Source organism: Hylobates moloch, unplaced genomic scaffold, assembly GCF_009828535.3.
Source record: "Hylobates moloch isolate HMO894 unplaced genomic scaffold, HMol_V3 SCAFFOLD_18, whole genome shotgun sequence".
Lineage (NCBI taxonomy): Eukaryota > Metazoa > Chordata > Mammalia > Primates > Hylobatidae > Hylobates > Hylobates moloch.
The window spans coordinates 10,858,783-10,875,954 of NW_026652293.1; the positions used below are offsets into that span (position 1 = coordinate 10,858,783).

Sequence of the window (17,172 nt, forward strand, 5' to 3'; positions counted from 1 at the left end):
TTTTAGATCAGGAAGGTATGATATGGAAGATGGGGACACAATGTAAATTTAGAATGCTACCCACTTGGCTATGGTTTTAGTACCCTTAAGAATCAAAGGGCCAGGCGCTGTGGCTGACGCCTGTAATCCCAGCACTTTGGGAGGCCAAGGCGGGCGGATCACGAGGTAGGAATTAGAGATCAGCCCGGCCAAGACGGCGAAACACCGTCTCCACTAAAAATACAAAAATTAGTCGGGCGTGGTGGTGCGCACCTGTAGTCCCAGCTACTCGGAGAGGCTGAGTGAGGCAGGAGAATCGCTTGAACCCGGGAGGCGGAGGTTGCAGTGAGCTGAGATCGCGCCAGTGCACTCCAGCCCGGGCGACAGAGCAAGAGTCCGTCTCAAAAAAAAAAAAAAAATGAATCGAAGGGCTCACAGAGGAAAATAGTATTACCAAACACAATTTGTCTAGACATTCAGATGAGCTGAACTAATTAACCTTTTTGCCTCTTCAGTCACTAAGATAAGTGCACCAAAATAAATTAGAATTTCCTGAATCAATTAGAATTTCCTTAGAATCAATTCAGTGGTGATGACAGGGCCCATTATGATGTAGAGTATATACTGAGGTCTGTGGATCGCAAGGCTCAGAGGATTCTCGCCGCAGCGTTGTTCGGCCCGAAAAGGCCATTGTGGACAATGGACGTGAAGAAATTTGAGGCCTCTGTGGGTTTTCTCGATGTCAAAAAGTTCCTCAGCACCTGGAAGGTAAAACATACTTGCTGCAATCAGATGCTTGGCATATTAAGTGTTGGAATTCTCTCTGTCTGCCTTGCCTCGTGAGCGGTAGGGAGGAACTCAGGCTCAGCCAATCGCCGAGCTGTAGATACATTCCCAGACTCCCTGCCGGACTCCACAACATCCAGTCTTTTTTTGTTTTTTCTTTTTTTTTTTTTGAGACGGAGTCTTGCTCTGTCGCCCAGGCTGGAGTACAGTGGCGCGATCTTGGCTCACTGCAAGCTCCTCCTCCCGGGTTCACGCCATTCTCCTGCCTCAGCCTCCCGAGTAGCTGGGACTACAGGCGTCCGCCACTACGCCCAGCTAATTTTTTTGTATTTTAAGTAGAAACGGGGTTTCACCGTGTTAGCCAGAATGGTCTCGATCTCCTGACCTCGTGATTCGCCCGTCTCGGCCTCCCAAAGTGCTGGGATTACAGGTGTTTTTTTTTTTTTTTTTTTTTTTTTTGAGAGGTTCGTCTTTGCCAGGTGGATGATGGGGATCTCGGTTCTGCAACCCCCCACCCGCCTCGGCCTCCCAAAGTGCTGGGATTACAGGCGTGAGCCACCACGCCCGGACTTTTTTTTTTTTTTTTTTAACAGGGTCTCATCCTGTAGCCCAGGCTGGAGTGCAGTGACGATCCTGGCTCACTGCAACCTCTGCTGCCTGGCTCAAGTGATCCTCCTGTTAGCCTCTCGAGTAGCTGGGACTAAAGGCGCGGTGCGGGCTAATTTTTTTTTTTTTCTTTTTTGTAGAAACGGGGTTTTGCCGTGATCCCCAGGCGGGTCTGGAACTCCGGAGCTCAGGTAATTCGCTCGCCTCGGCCTTCCAAAGTGCCGGGATTATAGGCGTGAGCAAGCCACCATGCCCTGCCCACCCGACCTTTTTGTAATTCGGCTTCGTAGCAGCATACAGAAGCCCCGCACTAGGGTACTGACAGGTCACGTGACACCACCTCCTCACGTGACGCAGACTCTGGAGCGGGAGGAGGGCGGTGCTCCAGCTGCATTGCGTCATCACGTCGCGCGGACGCAGGGACCAGAACCTGACGGCTCCAGAGCCTCCAGAGCCTCCGGGTCGGGGCGGCGGCGGCGGCGGCGCTTCGGCTCTTCCTGAGCCGCCTGCTGGCCCCGCGCCCCACTCCATCCCCACAGGCTGGGGAAGGGCTCGGCGCGGCTGTGTGTGCTCGGGAGCGGAGGTGAGTTGCGCGGAAGTGATGGCAGTCAGCCCTTGCCTTCCTGTCCGTCAACTCCGGGTTATGGCCCTACCCCCCATCCTTGGTCTCCCTGCAAGGCGGAATGGGAGACATGCCCGACAGAGGAGGAAGGCTGGCGGGGGGTGGGGCATCTGGCCTCGGTCGCCCTCTCAGCTCTCCCCCTGAACTGCCCCTCTCCGATGCCTCCACCTGCCGGTACCGGCCATATGCCTGGTGGTATCAGGAGGAAGGACTTCGTTTCCTTCTCTAGAATTTAGTCTTTCCCGAATTTACTACCCATTCCCAGCCCCGAATCTCCCGAAGTGGAATCCCTCTATTCAGATGTTAACGGAAGTTCTAGAAAATAGGTCACTTCAGAAGGGTAAGGATGAAGGATATGTTGAGACTTGGAGTGTTGAGGCAGGAATCCCCTAGAAGGAAGACCACTCTGCACCGGAGTTACTGTCATTTTGACACGGAAACGATAAAACACCTCCCAGGCTGTCTTCACAGTAAATGGACATTTGTTCCAGACTCTTTTTACACCCCTAGAGTTGAAACTAAGTTAAGTCTTTTTGAAAAACATATGCTTTGATGAATCACCCCCTTTTCTGTAAAATGGGTCTTGCAGAGTTGTTGGAGGGATTATCTATAGTGCTTATAGAGTAAAATGCCAACTATAAACAGAAGTGGATGAGAATTTTAGGATCTCATTTTTCCTGTTGAAAGATTAATTGTGACTTGTGGACTTTTGGAGACCACAGTTTGATTTCCTTTCCCCCGGATCATTTCAGAAAGTTTTGGATTCCAGTATCGATTCGTTAACAGTAATGGACATTTACAGATGTAGAGTAGGAATACCCTCTTGTTGAAGAGCTTCAATATCTTAAGCAAGTGTAAGTCCATCGATAACTTGCATGGTTTCCACTATTCAGTGTAGGTAATGGGTCCTCAATTGAAGTTTCTTTTTTTTGAGACAGAGTCTTGCTCTGTTGCCCAGGCTGGAGTGCAGTGGTGTGATCTTGGCTCACTGCAACCTCCACCTCCTGGATTCAAGCGATTCTCGGGCCTCAGCCTTCTTGGTAGCTAGGATTATAGGCGTGCATCACCACACCTGGCTATTTTTTGTATTTTTAGTAGAGACTAGGTTTCAGCATGTTGGCCAAGCTGAAACTCCTGACCTCAACTGATCCACCCACCTCAGCCTCCTAAAGTGCTGGGATTACAGGAGTGAGCTGTTGGGCCGGGCCCGAAGTTTCATTTTAAGAAGAAATCCAGATATATTTGGAAGTCATCAGACATAATCATTTGGATACTTCTTTAGAAAAAAGTTTATTTTTACTGACTGGCCTTTCTTGCTGTTGAAGTTGAATATACACTTTTTCTTACATTAAATTCTAAACATTTATTGTGCAACTTCTAGGATAGAAAGCATACATATAAAGCAGGATCCTCACCCTCTAAATACTTATCTACTTAAGGACATTAAATAGTAATGATATAGCACCTTTAAGAAATTTTATATTTTCAGTTTATCATTTGAGACAAGAACCTTGTCAAGATTTACAGGGCATATATTGTTTATCTCTACTTACATTTCAGCATTGATCATAATAAATGTCAAGTGGTAGGGACACTCCGTGATAGAGGAATTCAGAGGAAGAAGAGAGAACTTTTACATGGACTAGATAGTGGCTAGATAGTGGTTGGTGGTGATGCCAGGCATAGGAGTGCCCTCAACTTGTGTATGTTTGGGTCTGAGGAAGCCTCTTAGGTTCTTAATTTGTAAAGCTAATTGAATATGTTCAGTTTCCCTAGTTCTTTGAATATGCTCATTGTTTTTTTTTCTCTTGTAGTTGCAGAATCCAAGGACCCATTTTGTTCTTTCTCCGCACTGCTTTATGGGAGGCATTATGGCCCCCAAAGACATAATGACAAATACTCACGCTAAATCCATCCTCAATTCAATGAACTCCCTCAGGAAGAGCAATACCCTCTGTGATGTGACATTGAGAGTAGAGCAGAAAGACTTCCCTGCCCATCGGATTGTGCTGGCTGCCTGTAGTGATTACTTCTGTGCCATGTTCACTAGTGAGGTAAGTAGTAAATTAGCCCCACACAAATGAAACTCCCGTAGAACTCTAGTTGTCTAATTTCACTGAATAAAATAGTAGAAGTTTGATATAATTGTGAATTTTTACACTGTGATGTTTTGGCAGATTCTGGATAAGATCTACCACTTAGATGACTATGCCTTAGTTTCCTCATCTTTAGGGATAATAGTAATATGTAATAACACATGGTTATTAAGGTTGTTGTGAAGATTTTTTAATGAAATAACATACGAAGTGCTTAGAATAGTGTAATATGTAGTAAAACACACAAATGTCAGCTATTCGACTTTACTATTTCTTAAATTTGTCTTCCAATTTTTCTCCTTTTTTTGTTTTTAATTTTATTTATTTATTTCTAGAGACAGGGTCTCACTATGTTGCCCACGCTGGTCTTGAACTCCTGGGCTCAAGCAATCCTCCTGCCTTGGCCTCCCAGAGTGGCCACACCTGGCATTACAGGTGTGAGCCACTGCACCCAGCCTTTTCTCCTTCTAAAGTTTAAAAATTTTTAAGTGAATACCAGAGGGATAAGGAGAAAGGAAGGAGAGAGGAGTAGGATTCAAACCGCATCCCACTCCTCCTAACAATATGTGAAGAAAATCAGTGTAGATTTTAGGATAACTTCAAATGAAAGGAAGAAGAGTTTTTAATGAATAGCTGTACAGGCGTAGAGTGTATAATCTGAAAAAAGAAGTTAACTCATAAGCACTTAACAATGGGAATTAGGAAAATGTTGGCTTGAGAGAATACAGGTGGTGCTCACAAAGTATTAAGAAACACTACTTAGTAATTGCCTGACAAAATACTTGAAATGTAGAGTAAGGCCGTTGAATATATTGTGTTGAATACTCTTAGAAAGCTGAACAGAAAAGAACATTGCAAGTCTTTGTTTTTCAAGATCCCAAGTCTCATTTTAAGAGCAGATTTAAATAAATTATCTTGATTTATTTTTTCAAAGCTCAGTTGTGGGTGCACCACTGTTTATTATATAATTTACACTTACATGTCTGCCTGAAATATTTCATTATGAAAACACTTTTTTAAAAGTCTTTTTAAGCACAAGTTTTTTTGTTTGTTTGTTTGTTTTAGTTAGTTCTATCGTCTTAGTGAAGATATTGCTGCTGGATCAGAATGGGAGAGGCGTATTCTATGATGGTAATAACTACCTTTTATGGGCCAGGTACTGTGCTAGTGATTGTTGTGCATATCTGACTCACCCAAGGGGTAGGTATTACCATCTCATTTTACAAATGAAGGAATAGGGTTTCAGATATTAAATCACTTGCCCAAAGTCCCATGGCTTGTAAGTGCTAGAGGTGGGATTTAATTTTATATTTTCCAGCTCTAAAGCCCGAACAGTTTTTAACTCTTGTGCCGCCTTAGCCTCTGAAGTATGAATTTTATATACTACAATCTAATTTTAAAACTGGTATAGTTAAAAATACTATGAGCCAATGCTCAGTCACATGGCTAATAGGGAGAGCAGGAACCTGACAGGTCATTCCAGCTAATCCAGGCTAATTTTTAAATAAACTTGTGTGATATAGCAAGGCAGATCCCTGTCCTATACTGTTTTCCATGAGATATACCCAAGATCATCAGAAGCATTTGTAATTTAACTGGGTAAAGAGAGTGTCACCCAGCAGCTGCTGAGCAAGAAATGAACTAGAACTGCTGATTGCTAATTATATATTGTGCATCCTGGTTTTTGTCAGCTTGAAAATAGTCTGTCTTTACTCTTTTGTTATCTGGAAATTAATTCTTTTTTTCTCATCAGTAATGATTTCTTTCTTTAAAAACTGACATCAGGCAAGGAAATGCTAGATGATTTTGTCTTTATTTTTGAGAGTAATTGTTTAAAGGAGGGAGTCCAGAGACCTGGATTCTAGGCTTAGTTCTCTTAGCAATTCTGTATAAACCCTGGGAACCATCTAACTTCACTGGGTTGATCTGTAAAATAAAGTAGTTGAACTAGATGGTTTCCTTGTTCTCTTCAGCCATGAAATGCTCCTCAAATGTCATCTGATTGAAAGATCACAAGACTGAGGCAAGAGGACCTGGGTTTTATGTCTCTCTCTCTCTCTCTTTTTTTTTTTCTGAAATACTTTGATAAGAATGATATCTGTCTCTTACTAGCTAAGTGACTGATTAAGTCTTGGATCTTCAGCCGGGCATGGTGGCTCACGTCTGTAATCCCAGCACTTTGGGAAGCCAAAGCAGGCGGATCACGAGGTCAGGAGATCGAGACCATCCTGGCTAACACAGTGAAACCCCGTCTCTACTAAAAATACAAAAAATTAACCATGCGTGGTGGCGGGCGCCTGTAGTCCCAGCTACTTGGGAGGCTGAGGCAGGAGAATAGCCTGAACCCGGGAGGCGGAGCTGGCAGTGAGCCGAGATTGCGCCACTGCACTCCAGCCTGGGCGACAGAGCAAGACTCCATCTCAAAAAAAAAAAGTCTTGGATCCTCTTTGATCCTTAGACCCTATATCTCTTAAATAGTGATAGTATCAGACCTAACTACCTTACCAGGTTGCTGTGAGAATCAGATGAAATAGTAGTAAATGAGAAGCATGCTGAAAAATTCTAAAGCAAAATATAAATGTAAAATGTATAATTGCTGTAAGTTCTTACATAGTGAAATTGTTTCCATAAACTATTTGATGGAAATATAGTTTATTGAATGAGAAATTTCTGGAATACATGTACTTACATATTTCAGTATCATAATTATTAAATGCATTTAATGTGTTGGGACAGTAATTGTTTATGAATATTAGTACTGTATTAAGTGTTAATAAAACCTAATGTGTTTTTTCAAAATAATATGCTAGTGACTTTTTTACTGTTAGGGATTGATTTTGTTCTTGGCTTTGGTAGAGAGTGCTTTTTGGTTATTCTCTGGCTGATGGAGAAATCAAAAATGATAAAGCCGTTTAGTTAATAATGGAGATGCACCAGAGTTTTTTGAGTAAAATGAATTTCTAAACTAAGATTAAGATCTAGTAAAATTTTCATAAGGTATTTTCAGATAGTTTCCTGTAAAGCTGAAGATTTCTTCTCTTAGCTAAACAGTTTTCTATGATTATCTGGCCTCATCAATACTCATAGCTTCAAGAAGATATACTACTAACAATTCAGACTAAATATACTACTAACAATTCAGTTAGTCTAACCCAGTATTTTGAAAAAGTAGCAAATAGTTTATTTGTATTCAGATGATGTTACATAAGAAAGTCCCTTAGGATGACCTGCATGTTCTTTTTCATCATTACTAAATGCAGTCTAAGGGCCGGGCATGATGGCTCACGCCTGTAATCCCAGCGTTTTGAGAGGCTGAGGTGGGCGGATCACTTGAGGTCAGGAGTTCAAGACCAGCCTGGCTAACACGGTGAAACCCCATCTCTACTAAAAACACAAAAATTAGCCAGGCGTGGTGGCACGTGCCTGTAGTCCAGCTACTCAGGAGGCTGAGGCAGGAGAATCGCTTGAACCTGGGAGGTGAAGCTTGAAGTGAGCCAAGATTATGCCACTGCACTCCAGCCTGGGCAACAGAGCAAGACTGTGTCTCAAAAAAAAAAAATTAGCTGGATGTAGTGGTGCACTCCTGTAATCTCAGCTACTTGGGAGGCTGAGACACGAGAAACACTTGAACCTGGGAGGCAGAGGTTACGGTGAGCCGAGATTGCACCACTGCACTCCAGCCTGGGGAACAGAGAGAGACTCTATCTCAAAAAAGGAAAAAAAAAAAAAATGTAGTCTAAGGACAGATGATAAGAACTAGGTAATCCTGGAGAGACTGGAGTTAAAACCCACAGGGTCCTCTACAAACATGAAATTTCTTTGAAATTTTGTGTCTTAAAAGTTCACGGACCAGTGTTATGTTCATGGAACTTTTGCATTCTTTTTTTTTTTATAGATTCAGTCGAGGTGGAAAAGTTCACCTCCCTCTCTGAGTAGCTGGGACTACAGGCGCCCGCCACCATGCCCGGCTAATTTTTTGTATTTTTAGTAGAGATGGGGTTTCACCGTGGTCTCGAACTCCTGACCTCGTGATCCGCCCGCCTCGGCCTCCCAAAGTGCTGGGATTACAAGCGTGAGCCACCGCGCCCGGCCAATACATCTGTATTTTAATATGAAATAGATTTTTAAAGTTATTCACTGGCAAAATTGCTATTGCAGGAAGGTGTCACCTAATACTTACTCCTGGGGTATAGATAACTACCCACTTCACTTGGAAAGCTACAGATAATGTGCCACATTTGCTTTATTAAAATCCAACAAAATAGAGCATAATTTTATTATTTTCTTTTTTATTTTTTTGAAACGGAGTCTCACTCTGGTGCCCAGGCTGCAGTGCAGTGGCGCAATCTTGGCTCACTGCAACCTCCGTCTCCTGGGTTGAAGCAATTCTCCTGCCTCAGCCTCCTGATTAGCTGGCACTACAGGTATGTGCCACCATGCCTGACTAATTTTTGTATTTCTAGTGGAGACGGGGTTTCACTGTGTTGGCCAGGCTGGTCTTGAATTCGTGGCCTCAGGTGATCTGCCTGCCTTGGCCTCTGAAAGTGCTGGGATTACAGGCATAAGCCACCGCGCCTGGCCCATAATTTTTAAAGATAAATGTTCAATTAATATTATTAACATCTCTAAGCTCTTAGATATGAGATTCTGCCTTTATCTTGTGGAATTATAACCATCATTCTTTTATACCTTTCGAATTTTTAGCTCTCAGAGAAGGGGAAACCTTATGTTGACATCCAAGGTTTGACTGCCTCTACCATGGAAATTTTATTGGACTTTGTGTACACAGAAACAGTACATGTGACAGTGGAGAATGTACAAGAACTGCTTCCTGCAGCCTGTCTGCTTCAGTTGAAAGGTACAGACATTAAAACTTGCTATTGTTTATGTCAAAATAGCCCTGGAAAGTTTGAAAATTAATAGTGTAAACTTAATCATGAACATTTTGGAGACAAACTATGGATGCTCACGTTTACTGGCCATGGCTTTTGTCTCATTGAGCAATAAGAGATCAGATGTCAATAGCACTATAAAGGAACTTCTCCAGATATGAGTATTTGGCTCTATAAGAGAGAGCATTTGCACCTTTTCTGTTTTTAAAAAAAGTGGAGGAAGGAGAAATTATGTGTTTTCTTACATACATGTATATAACACACCTATAAGGAAATATAATAAAAAACTGATACTATACATAGCCTACGTGGATACTCTTTATCTTTCTGGCCATTAAGTGGTAGTATTTCATTAAGATAAATGAAATTTAAATTGATGCACAAAATACTGAAGTATGATGTTTTCACAGGATTACAGGTGGTTTGTTTTCCCTTACAATTCCCAGGTTTTTTGTTTTGTTTTTGAGACACAGTCTCACTCTGTTACCCAGATTAGAGCACGGTGGTGCAATCACAGCTCACTGTATCCTTGAATTCTTGGGCTCAAGCAATTCTCACTCCTCAGCCTCCTGAGTAGCTGGGACCACAGGCGCATGCCACCGCACCCAGCTAAGTAAAAAAAATTTTTAATGTTGCTTAGGCTGATCTCAAGCTCATGGGCTCGAGTGATCCTCCCACCTTGCCTCCCAGAGTGCTGGAATTAATAGGCACGAGCCACCATTCCTGGTCCCCAGTTTTTCTTTTTTAACATTCAGTTATATTTTCAGTTTTTATATATACATAATTGACACATTTTTAGTTTTTAATGCATGATTTAAACGGTGTGAAGCTTTTGCATTAGTGCAGAGTCATAAAATTAAAATACTCTGAACTTTTCAATTAGATAAATATGAGATTTGTTATTACTGTCTTCTGCTTTTCTTTCACTCTAGTCTTTTAGTAAGTTTTCATGTAGAGTAGAAAATGGATACATTATGCTGAATTAGCAATTGGTTTTATAGTTTGATTCCCAAGAGTTTTATAGGCATTTTTGTTGAATTGTGCCAGGTCTCTGGATGTGATTCATCTTGCAATACTCGTTTTAAAGATTAAGCAGAGACAGGCGTAAAGGTCTTGCTGAAAGTGGCATAGTACATAAGCCAGAAATAGAATTTAAGTTCCTTAAGCATAGAATTTCTAATCTGTTTCTTAGGTGTTGAAACAAGGGTTCATCTGATAACATGTAGAGAAGATGCTGAGATACAAGAATATAGCCTAGATCACACCTGTCCAACTATTCTAAAGTGTTTGCTGCCTGTGTCTGTCCTAGGTGTGAAACAAGCCTGCTGTGAGTTCTTAGAAAGTCAGTTGGACCCTTCTAATTGCCTGGGTATTAGGGATTTTGCTGAAACCCACAATTGTGTTGACCTGATGCAAGCAGCTGAGGTTTTTAGCCAGAAGCATTTTCCTGAAGTGGTACAGCATGAAGAATTCATTCTTCTGAGTCAAGGAGAGGTGGAAAAGCTAATCAAGTGCGACGAAATTCAGGTACAGATTTGTCTTGAAGTTATAGTTTCTTCAAGATTGGGCAATTACAAAACTTGCAAAGTAGGATGCAGTTACTTACCATCAGGGCTTCATAATCAAGTGTGCATTTTGGCTCAAAGATTTCATTAACCCCTCCTGTACCAAATTTATTTGCATTTTTATGGAGAGGAAGTTTGCTACTTTCTTCAATTAGATATATGATTCCAGTGGGTAAGAATCACAATTAAACAGAGTATAGAATAAGCAGAAATTGGAAGTAAAGTAGGTATCTGTAGACCACTTCTCTATTACCCATTCACTCATTTCACAAACATTTATTGAGAATATCTACTATGTAGCACTTACTATGCCAGGTGCTACAGATCCCCAAGTGGGTAAATATAGTTCTTGCTTTCAGAAAATTCACAGCCTGCTAGTAGAGACAGAGCTATAGACAAAAAAAAAAAAAAGTTATAAAGAGGATAATGAGAATAATGAGCCTATACAAAGTAAGGACATAGAAGAAAAAAGAATAAACCTTTGCTCAGGACTGGATCAGAAATGAGGAGACAAAAGTTTGGAAGTGAGGATCTACAGAAGCAGGAACCAAATCATAACTGTCTTGTGAGGATGTAGCGGATGGAAGGAAGGGACACGCGAACTGGATGTTAAAGGAATAGTAGGCCAGGCGCAGTGGCCTATGCCTGTAATCCCAGCACTTTGGGACGCTGAGGCCAGGAGAACTGCTTGCGTCCAGGAGTTTGATGCTAGCCTGGGCAACATGGCAAAACCCTGTCTCTACAAAAAAATAAAATTAGCCTGGCATGGTGGTGAGCACCTGTGGTCCCAGCTACTTGAGAGGCTGAGGTAGGAGGATCTCTTGAGCCCGGGAGTTTGAGGCTGCAGTGAGCCATGATCGCACCACTGCACTCTAGCCTAGGCAACAGAGGGAGACCCTGTCTCTTGCGGGGGAAGCAGAAGGAATAATACTTCACCTACCAGGGGTATACTACCTGTGCCAGGCAGGCATTCAGTGACTTAACCTACACAGAAGAAAAGTCAATCCTAATTCTAAATCAGAGTACCAGTAGCAGAGTTTTTATTGCATATAGGTTTGTAGTTAGGCTAAGAATTGGAGTGAGAAGTCCAATATAGTTATTAGATGTCTTTGAAGCCCATAGTATTGATCTCCAGTGGCCCAATTCTTTAATTTTTTTTTTTCTTTTGAGATGGTCTCGCTCTGTCACCCAGGCTGGAGTGCAGTGGTGCAATTGTGGCTCACTGCAGCCTGGATGTCTGAGCTCAAGCAGCTCTCCCACCTCATCCTCCTGTGTAGCTGGAACTGCATATTGCCACACCGGGCTAATTTTTTAAAATTTTTGTTGAGATGGGGTCTCGCTGTGTTGCCCAGGCTGGTCTTGGACTGCTAGGCTCAAGCAATGCTAGGCTCAGGCAATACTATTTAAAGAAAGCCTCTAATATACTTCCATAAACTAAACGATTACTCTCTCCTGATTTATTTTGTTAAAACTAGGATATTTGTGTAATATAATAACAGGTCTTTTTTTTTTTTTGAGACAGAGTCTCGCTCTGTTGCCCAGACTGGAGTGCAGTGGGCACGATCTCGTCTCACTGCAAGCTCTGCCTCCTGGGTTCATACCATTCTCCTGCCTTGGCCTCCCGAGTAGCTGGGACTACAGGCGCCCGCCACCACGCCCGGCTAATTTTTTGTATTTTTAGTAGAGACGGGGTTTCACCGTGTTAGCCAGGATGGTCTCAATCTCCTGACCTCGTGATCCACCCGCCTCGATCTCCCGAAGTGCTGGGATTACAGGCGTGAGCCACCGCACCCGGCCAATAACAGGTCTTAAGTATACTTCTTCCAGGCTGGAGTGCAGTGGTGTGATCTTAGCTCACTGTAACCTTCACCTTCTGGGTTCAAGTGATTCTCCTGCCTCGGCCTCCCAAGTAGCTGGGACTATAGGCGCCCACCACTACACCAGCTAATTTTTGTATTTTTAGTAGAGACGGAGTTTCACTATTGTGGCCAGGCTGCTCTGGAACTCCTGACCTCAGGTGATCCACCCACTTCGGCCTCCCAAAATGTTGAGATTATAAGCGTGAGCCACTGCTCCTGGCCTTAAGTATATTTCTTATCAAATTTTAGTCAAGTGTTTCTTTACACCTTTCTCTAGTGACTGTTCCGAGGGAAAATGGATTAGAGCACATTGGTGACACTGGTTCCAACTGTAGAGGAATTATTTTCCAGCCTGACATACTGGGCTCTGTATCAGCCCAGAGAAGCTGCTGTTGCAAATGCTATTGAGTCAAGAATTTGCTAAAATCTTAGTTCTCAGCCTCTTAGTGTGGGACATTGTATCCTTGTGCTGAAATGGCAGGCATAGCCAAAAAACATATTCATCAGACTTGGAAACTGGCAATTCACTAGAATATCTTGATTTTTCTTGATTTGTACACATATTGGAAAATACAGTGAATAGAATGAGCACTACAGATTTGATGTTCACTACATATGATAGCTAATACTTACTCAGCATTTACTGTTGGTTCACTTACTAAATACTTGTTGAATGCTTACTGTGTGCCCAGAACATTGCCAGGTGCTGCAGATCAAATTATGAACAAAGCAAAAATCCCTGTCCACCGGAGCTTCCATTCTAATGGCACCATTCTTGGTATTTTTATCTCATTTAATTCTCACATGTTCATTTTTCACAGGAGGAAAGTGAAGATTTCATACCACCGCTAGTAAGTGGTAGAGCCAGGTTTCAAATTCGAGTAGTCTGGCTCCGGAGTCTCTTCTCTTAATCACTCAACTATGAGCTCATCATGTTTTCAGTTTGTTTCTAATTGTCCAAATCAGGAAATAATCATAGAAGTCATTTCTTTTGGAATTATACAGGCTTTGGAATAAAACTGGATGGGGCAGAGAGAACAAATAACTAACCTTATTTAGAAGCTGAAATGAAAAACAGCTTGAGAACTCTTATGTATAGTTTTTTTTTAAGTGTGTGTCAAGACTGCCCTTTGCTTTTTTTCTGGAAAGAAAGCAAGTGACATATTTTTTCTGTTCCCTATACCAGCCAGAAATAGGAACCAGATGTCTGACTCTCAGTTGCTAATGCTCCCTCTTATTAAATAAAATAATAGTACTTAAAACAATGGGAAGCAGGATGTCATATTGGTTAAAACAGCATGGATTTTAGAGTCCAACTGGGATTTAGTCTTGGCTGTCTTACCTAACCACGAATCTTCAGTTTCCTCTTCTATAAAATTTAGATAGTATTAGTGCTAAGTACACAGGACTGTTCCAAGCATAAAATAAGAACGCCAGTACCTAATACTCAAGAGAATTCTTTGTGAAAATCTATTGTGGAGAAAATCTATTTTTCTCTGTAGTGAGGTATTAATGTTTGGGTTTTTTCTTCCCCGTTAGCTGTTTTTCTGAAGTTCTAATTTATTCTATCTTCTGCTCATGATTATCTGCTCATGGCTGGTCTGAGGGCAGTGGTGTTTACAACTACTGATCACAATCAGTTACAGATTTCTTCATTCCTGCTCATCATTTGATTAGTCTTAAATCACCTGCCGCTTCATTTGATTAGTCTTAAAAAAACAAACTGAGACACCTCTGCTCATGGTTGGAAAACTCCATCTTTAAATTGATGTGTCTAATTTAACCTAGAATGTGTCAGAGTCTAGCATGTATCTGCTTAAAACTATTTGCCAATCATATGAAAGTTTTAAATTAAGATCAAGGACACCTTCTATACCCTCCCCTGCATCTCATCCAACAACTGCCTGGGTTAGTTTGACTTCCCAAGTATTTCTCCAGTGGCTCACCACTGCCACAACTATAGTCCGGTAAGCACCTTCACCTTTTGCCTAATGTACCAGAGCAGCATCTAACCTCTTCTAGCTCTTGGCCCTTTAAAGTGTTCTACCCACAGTAGCCAGGATAATCTTTAAAAAACATCAGTATGATCATATCACTAGCCTGCTTGAAACCTTCGGATGATTTCAAGTTGCTCTTAGAGTCAAATCCAGTATTCTAATGCTCTCTGTATCTGGCCCTTGCTTAACTCTCCAGCTTCATATTTTACTCCTCTATCACTCTCATTCACTCTGCTACACTAGCCTTCTAGTCATTTCTTCAAGCTGCCAGTTCTTTTTTGCTGTAGGACAGAGCTGTTCAATAGTACATTCTATGAAGATGGAAGTACTCTATATCTATGGTGTCTAGTTTGCTCCCGCTACCCCCGTGTTGCTGTTGGGCACTTGAAATGTGGCTAATGCAACTGAGAAGCTGTTTTTAATTTAGTTTTAATTACGGTGAATGTAAATAGCCACACATGGGTAGTGTATTGGACAGTGCATTTCTAGTGCTTTTGAGTGTGCTCTTCTGTCTGCCTTGGAGTACTCTCTTACTCCCCCTGGCTAACTGCTACTCATCCATCAGATTTCAATTTGTTGCTTCTTCAGGGAGGCCTTCCCTGCCTCACCAATCTAAAGTAGGAAATCTCATGTTGTTCTGTCTCATAGCCCCAGTACCTTTCCTATGTAGCATGTAATAATGGTGAGATTGTTCATTTTTCTGATTTAGCAGTTTGACTCCCCAGTTAAGAGCAAGGATCATATCTTATTTGTTCACCATATCTGATTTGTTCACCATTGTGTAATCAGTTTCCAGGACAGTGCCTGGCAGTTAAGAGAGGGGTTCAGTAAAGCCCTCAAATGAATGAACTTTGTGAAACATCTTCTGCGTTTTTAGAGTATCACAGTTCTTCTGAAAAGTTTTTTTATCTAATCACAGTGACACTCTGAAAGGTATCTCCCAGAATACGTACTCTCTAGGGGCTGGTAGAAGGGACACAGGACCTGTATTCAGGTGTCTGTCTTTGGGAAGTCCTAGGTGTTATTATATACCTAGATCCTTCCAGTGATGTAGTGTAGGTTTTTTTAGAGTGTATCTCACATTATCTAATTGGTCATATGTATGCTTAGACCTAAGTTCCCCAGATGATTAATTAAATATATCTTCTCAAATAGCATAGTGCCTAATACACAGTAGTTCCTTGAAGGCTAATTGATAATGCTTTTTTTTTTTTTAAGACATTTATTCAGCATCACCATCAGACTATTACATTTAGCAATCAACAGCATGGGTGCAAAAAAAAAAAAAATCTGTGCTTTACGCTTTCCACAGAACAGAAACTAAAATAACCTGTTACACAATTAGTCACAAATACAGTCCTCGAGTTTTTTGCCCATATACGTATTTGTCTAAAACATGTCTCCTTTGTAGCAGTTAGGCCCTGCCGCCACTGTGCTTGGCCGAGTTCATAAATCTGTTGTAACCTGTAGCTTCCCTGTCACTTCTCTGGCTCTCCTCTCCAGCTGAGCTTTGTTTCCTAATTAAAATCTTCTGCCACTGCCATAGCTACTGCTGCTACTGAAACCACCATAGCCACCCTAGTTTCGTGGTTTGGCAGAGTATTGGCCTCCACCACCATAGGGGCCCAGAGCTTCTGCATCCCAAAGTTTCCTCCCTTCATGGGTCCAAAATTTGAAGACTGATTGTTGTAGTTGCCAAAATCACTGTAGCTTCCACCACCTCCTAAATTGCTTCCATCATTACCAAATCCATTATAGCCATCCTCACTGCCGCCATATCCACCACCACCACGGCTGTCATCCCAACCAAAACCACCTCCACGACCAAACCAAAGTTTCCAGAACCACTTCGACCTCTTTGGCTGGATGAAGCACTAGCCATCTCTTACTTTGACAGGGCTCTCCTAACTTCACAGTTGTGGCCATTCATAGGATGGTATTTCTGAATGACAGTCTTATTCACGGAGTCATGGTCATCAGAGGTTACAAAGGCAAAGCCCCTTTTCTTGCCACTGCCTCAGTCAGTCATGATTTCAATCATTTCCATTTTTCCAAACTGTTCAAATTATCTCTTAGTGATGTTCTTCAGTGTCTTCTTTAATGCTGCCAACAAATATCTTTTTCACAGTGAAGTGGGCACCTGGTCTTTGAGAATCTCCTCTTGAGACAGCTCTCTTTGATTCTACAACTCTTCCATCCACCTTATGTGGCCTTGCATTCATGGCTGCATCCACCTCCTCCACAGTGGCATATGTGACAAACCCAAAGCCCCTGGAGTGCTTGGTGTTGGAGTCTGTCATTACCACACAGTCCATGAGCGTTCCCCTTTGCTCAGAATGGCTCCTCAGGCTCTCACTGGTTATTTCAAAGCTCAGCCCTCCAATGAAGAGCTTCCTCAGCTGTTTGGGCTCTTTAGGAGACTCTTACTTAGACATGACGGCAGGGAGGAGAGACTTTAAAGATGCTTCTTCGGCGGCAGCGTCCACGGGCAGAAAGGCGATAATGCTTTTGAAAACTGCAACATAGTGATGTTAGAGAAGCTCCTGCTTCAGAGGCTTGGGTGAACAATTTGAGGGGAGAGCCTGGAGATTATTAGGTAACAATTATGACTTAAAATTATTTCAAGAGCTGATTTCGAATAAGGCAACAGATTCCCCCACCTACCTTCCTTAAAGTTATAGAGAAGACCAGAAGCAATTCAGATGTGGGAGAAATTCTGAAACGAAGGCCAATATGTGACTGGTGATTTATTAGGTACTATCTATCTTAG

At 42.0% G+C, this 17,172-nt stretch overlaps 1 protein-coding gene across 5 annotated transcripts in view; it reads left to right on the forward strand.

Annotated features, from left to right (window-relative positions):
- The first annotated feature begins 630 nt into the window (after positions 1-630).
- KLHL12 (kelch like family member 12) overlaps positions 631-17,172 on the forward strand; it is a 37,856-nt gene continuing 21,314 nt past the window's right edge. For 2 of the 5 annotated variants that reach the window (XM_058430596.1, XM_058430598.1), the window contains exons 1-5: positions 642-747; positions 1,512-1,562; positions 3,808-4,047; positions 8,794-8,947; positions 10,291-10,508. In XM_058430596.1, coding sequence (XP_058286579.1) covers positions 679-747; positions 1,512-1,562; positions 3,808-4,047; positions 8,794-8,947; positions 10,291-10,508 — 732 coding nt within the window. In that variant the 5' untranslated portion in view covers positions 642-678. Of the gene's footprint in view, positions 748-1,511; positions 1,563-1,788; positions 1,955-3,807; positions 4,048-8,793; positions 8,948-10,290; positions 10,509-17,172 lie in introns of those variants that run through there. The other 3 variants (XM_058430599.1, XM_058430600.1, XM_032137349.2) reach the window with 2 other exon arrangements.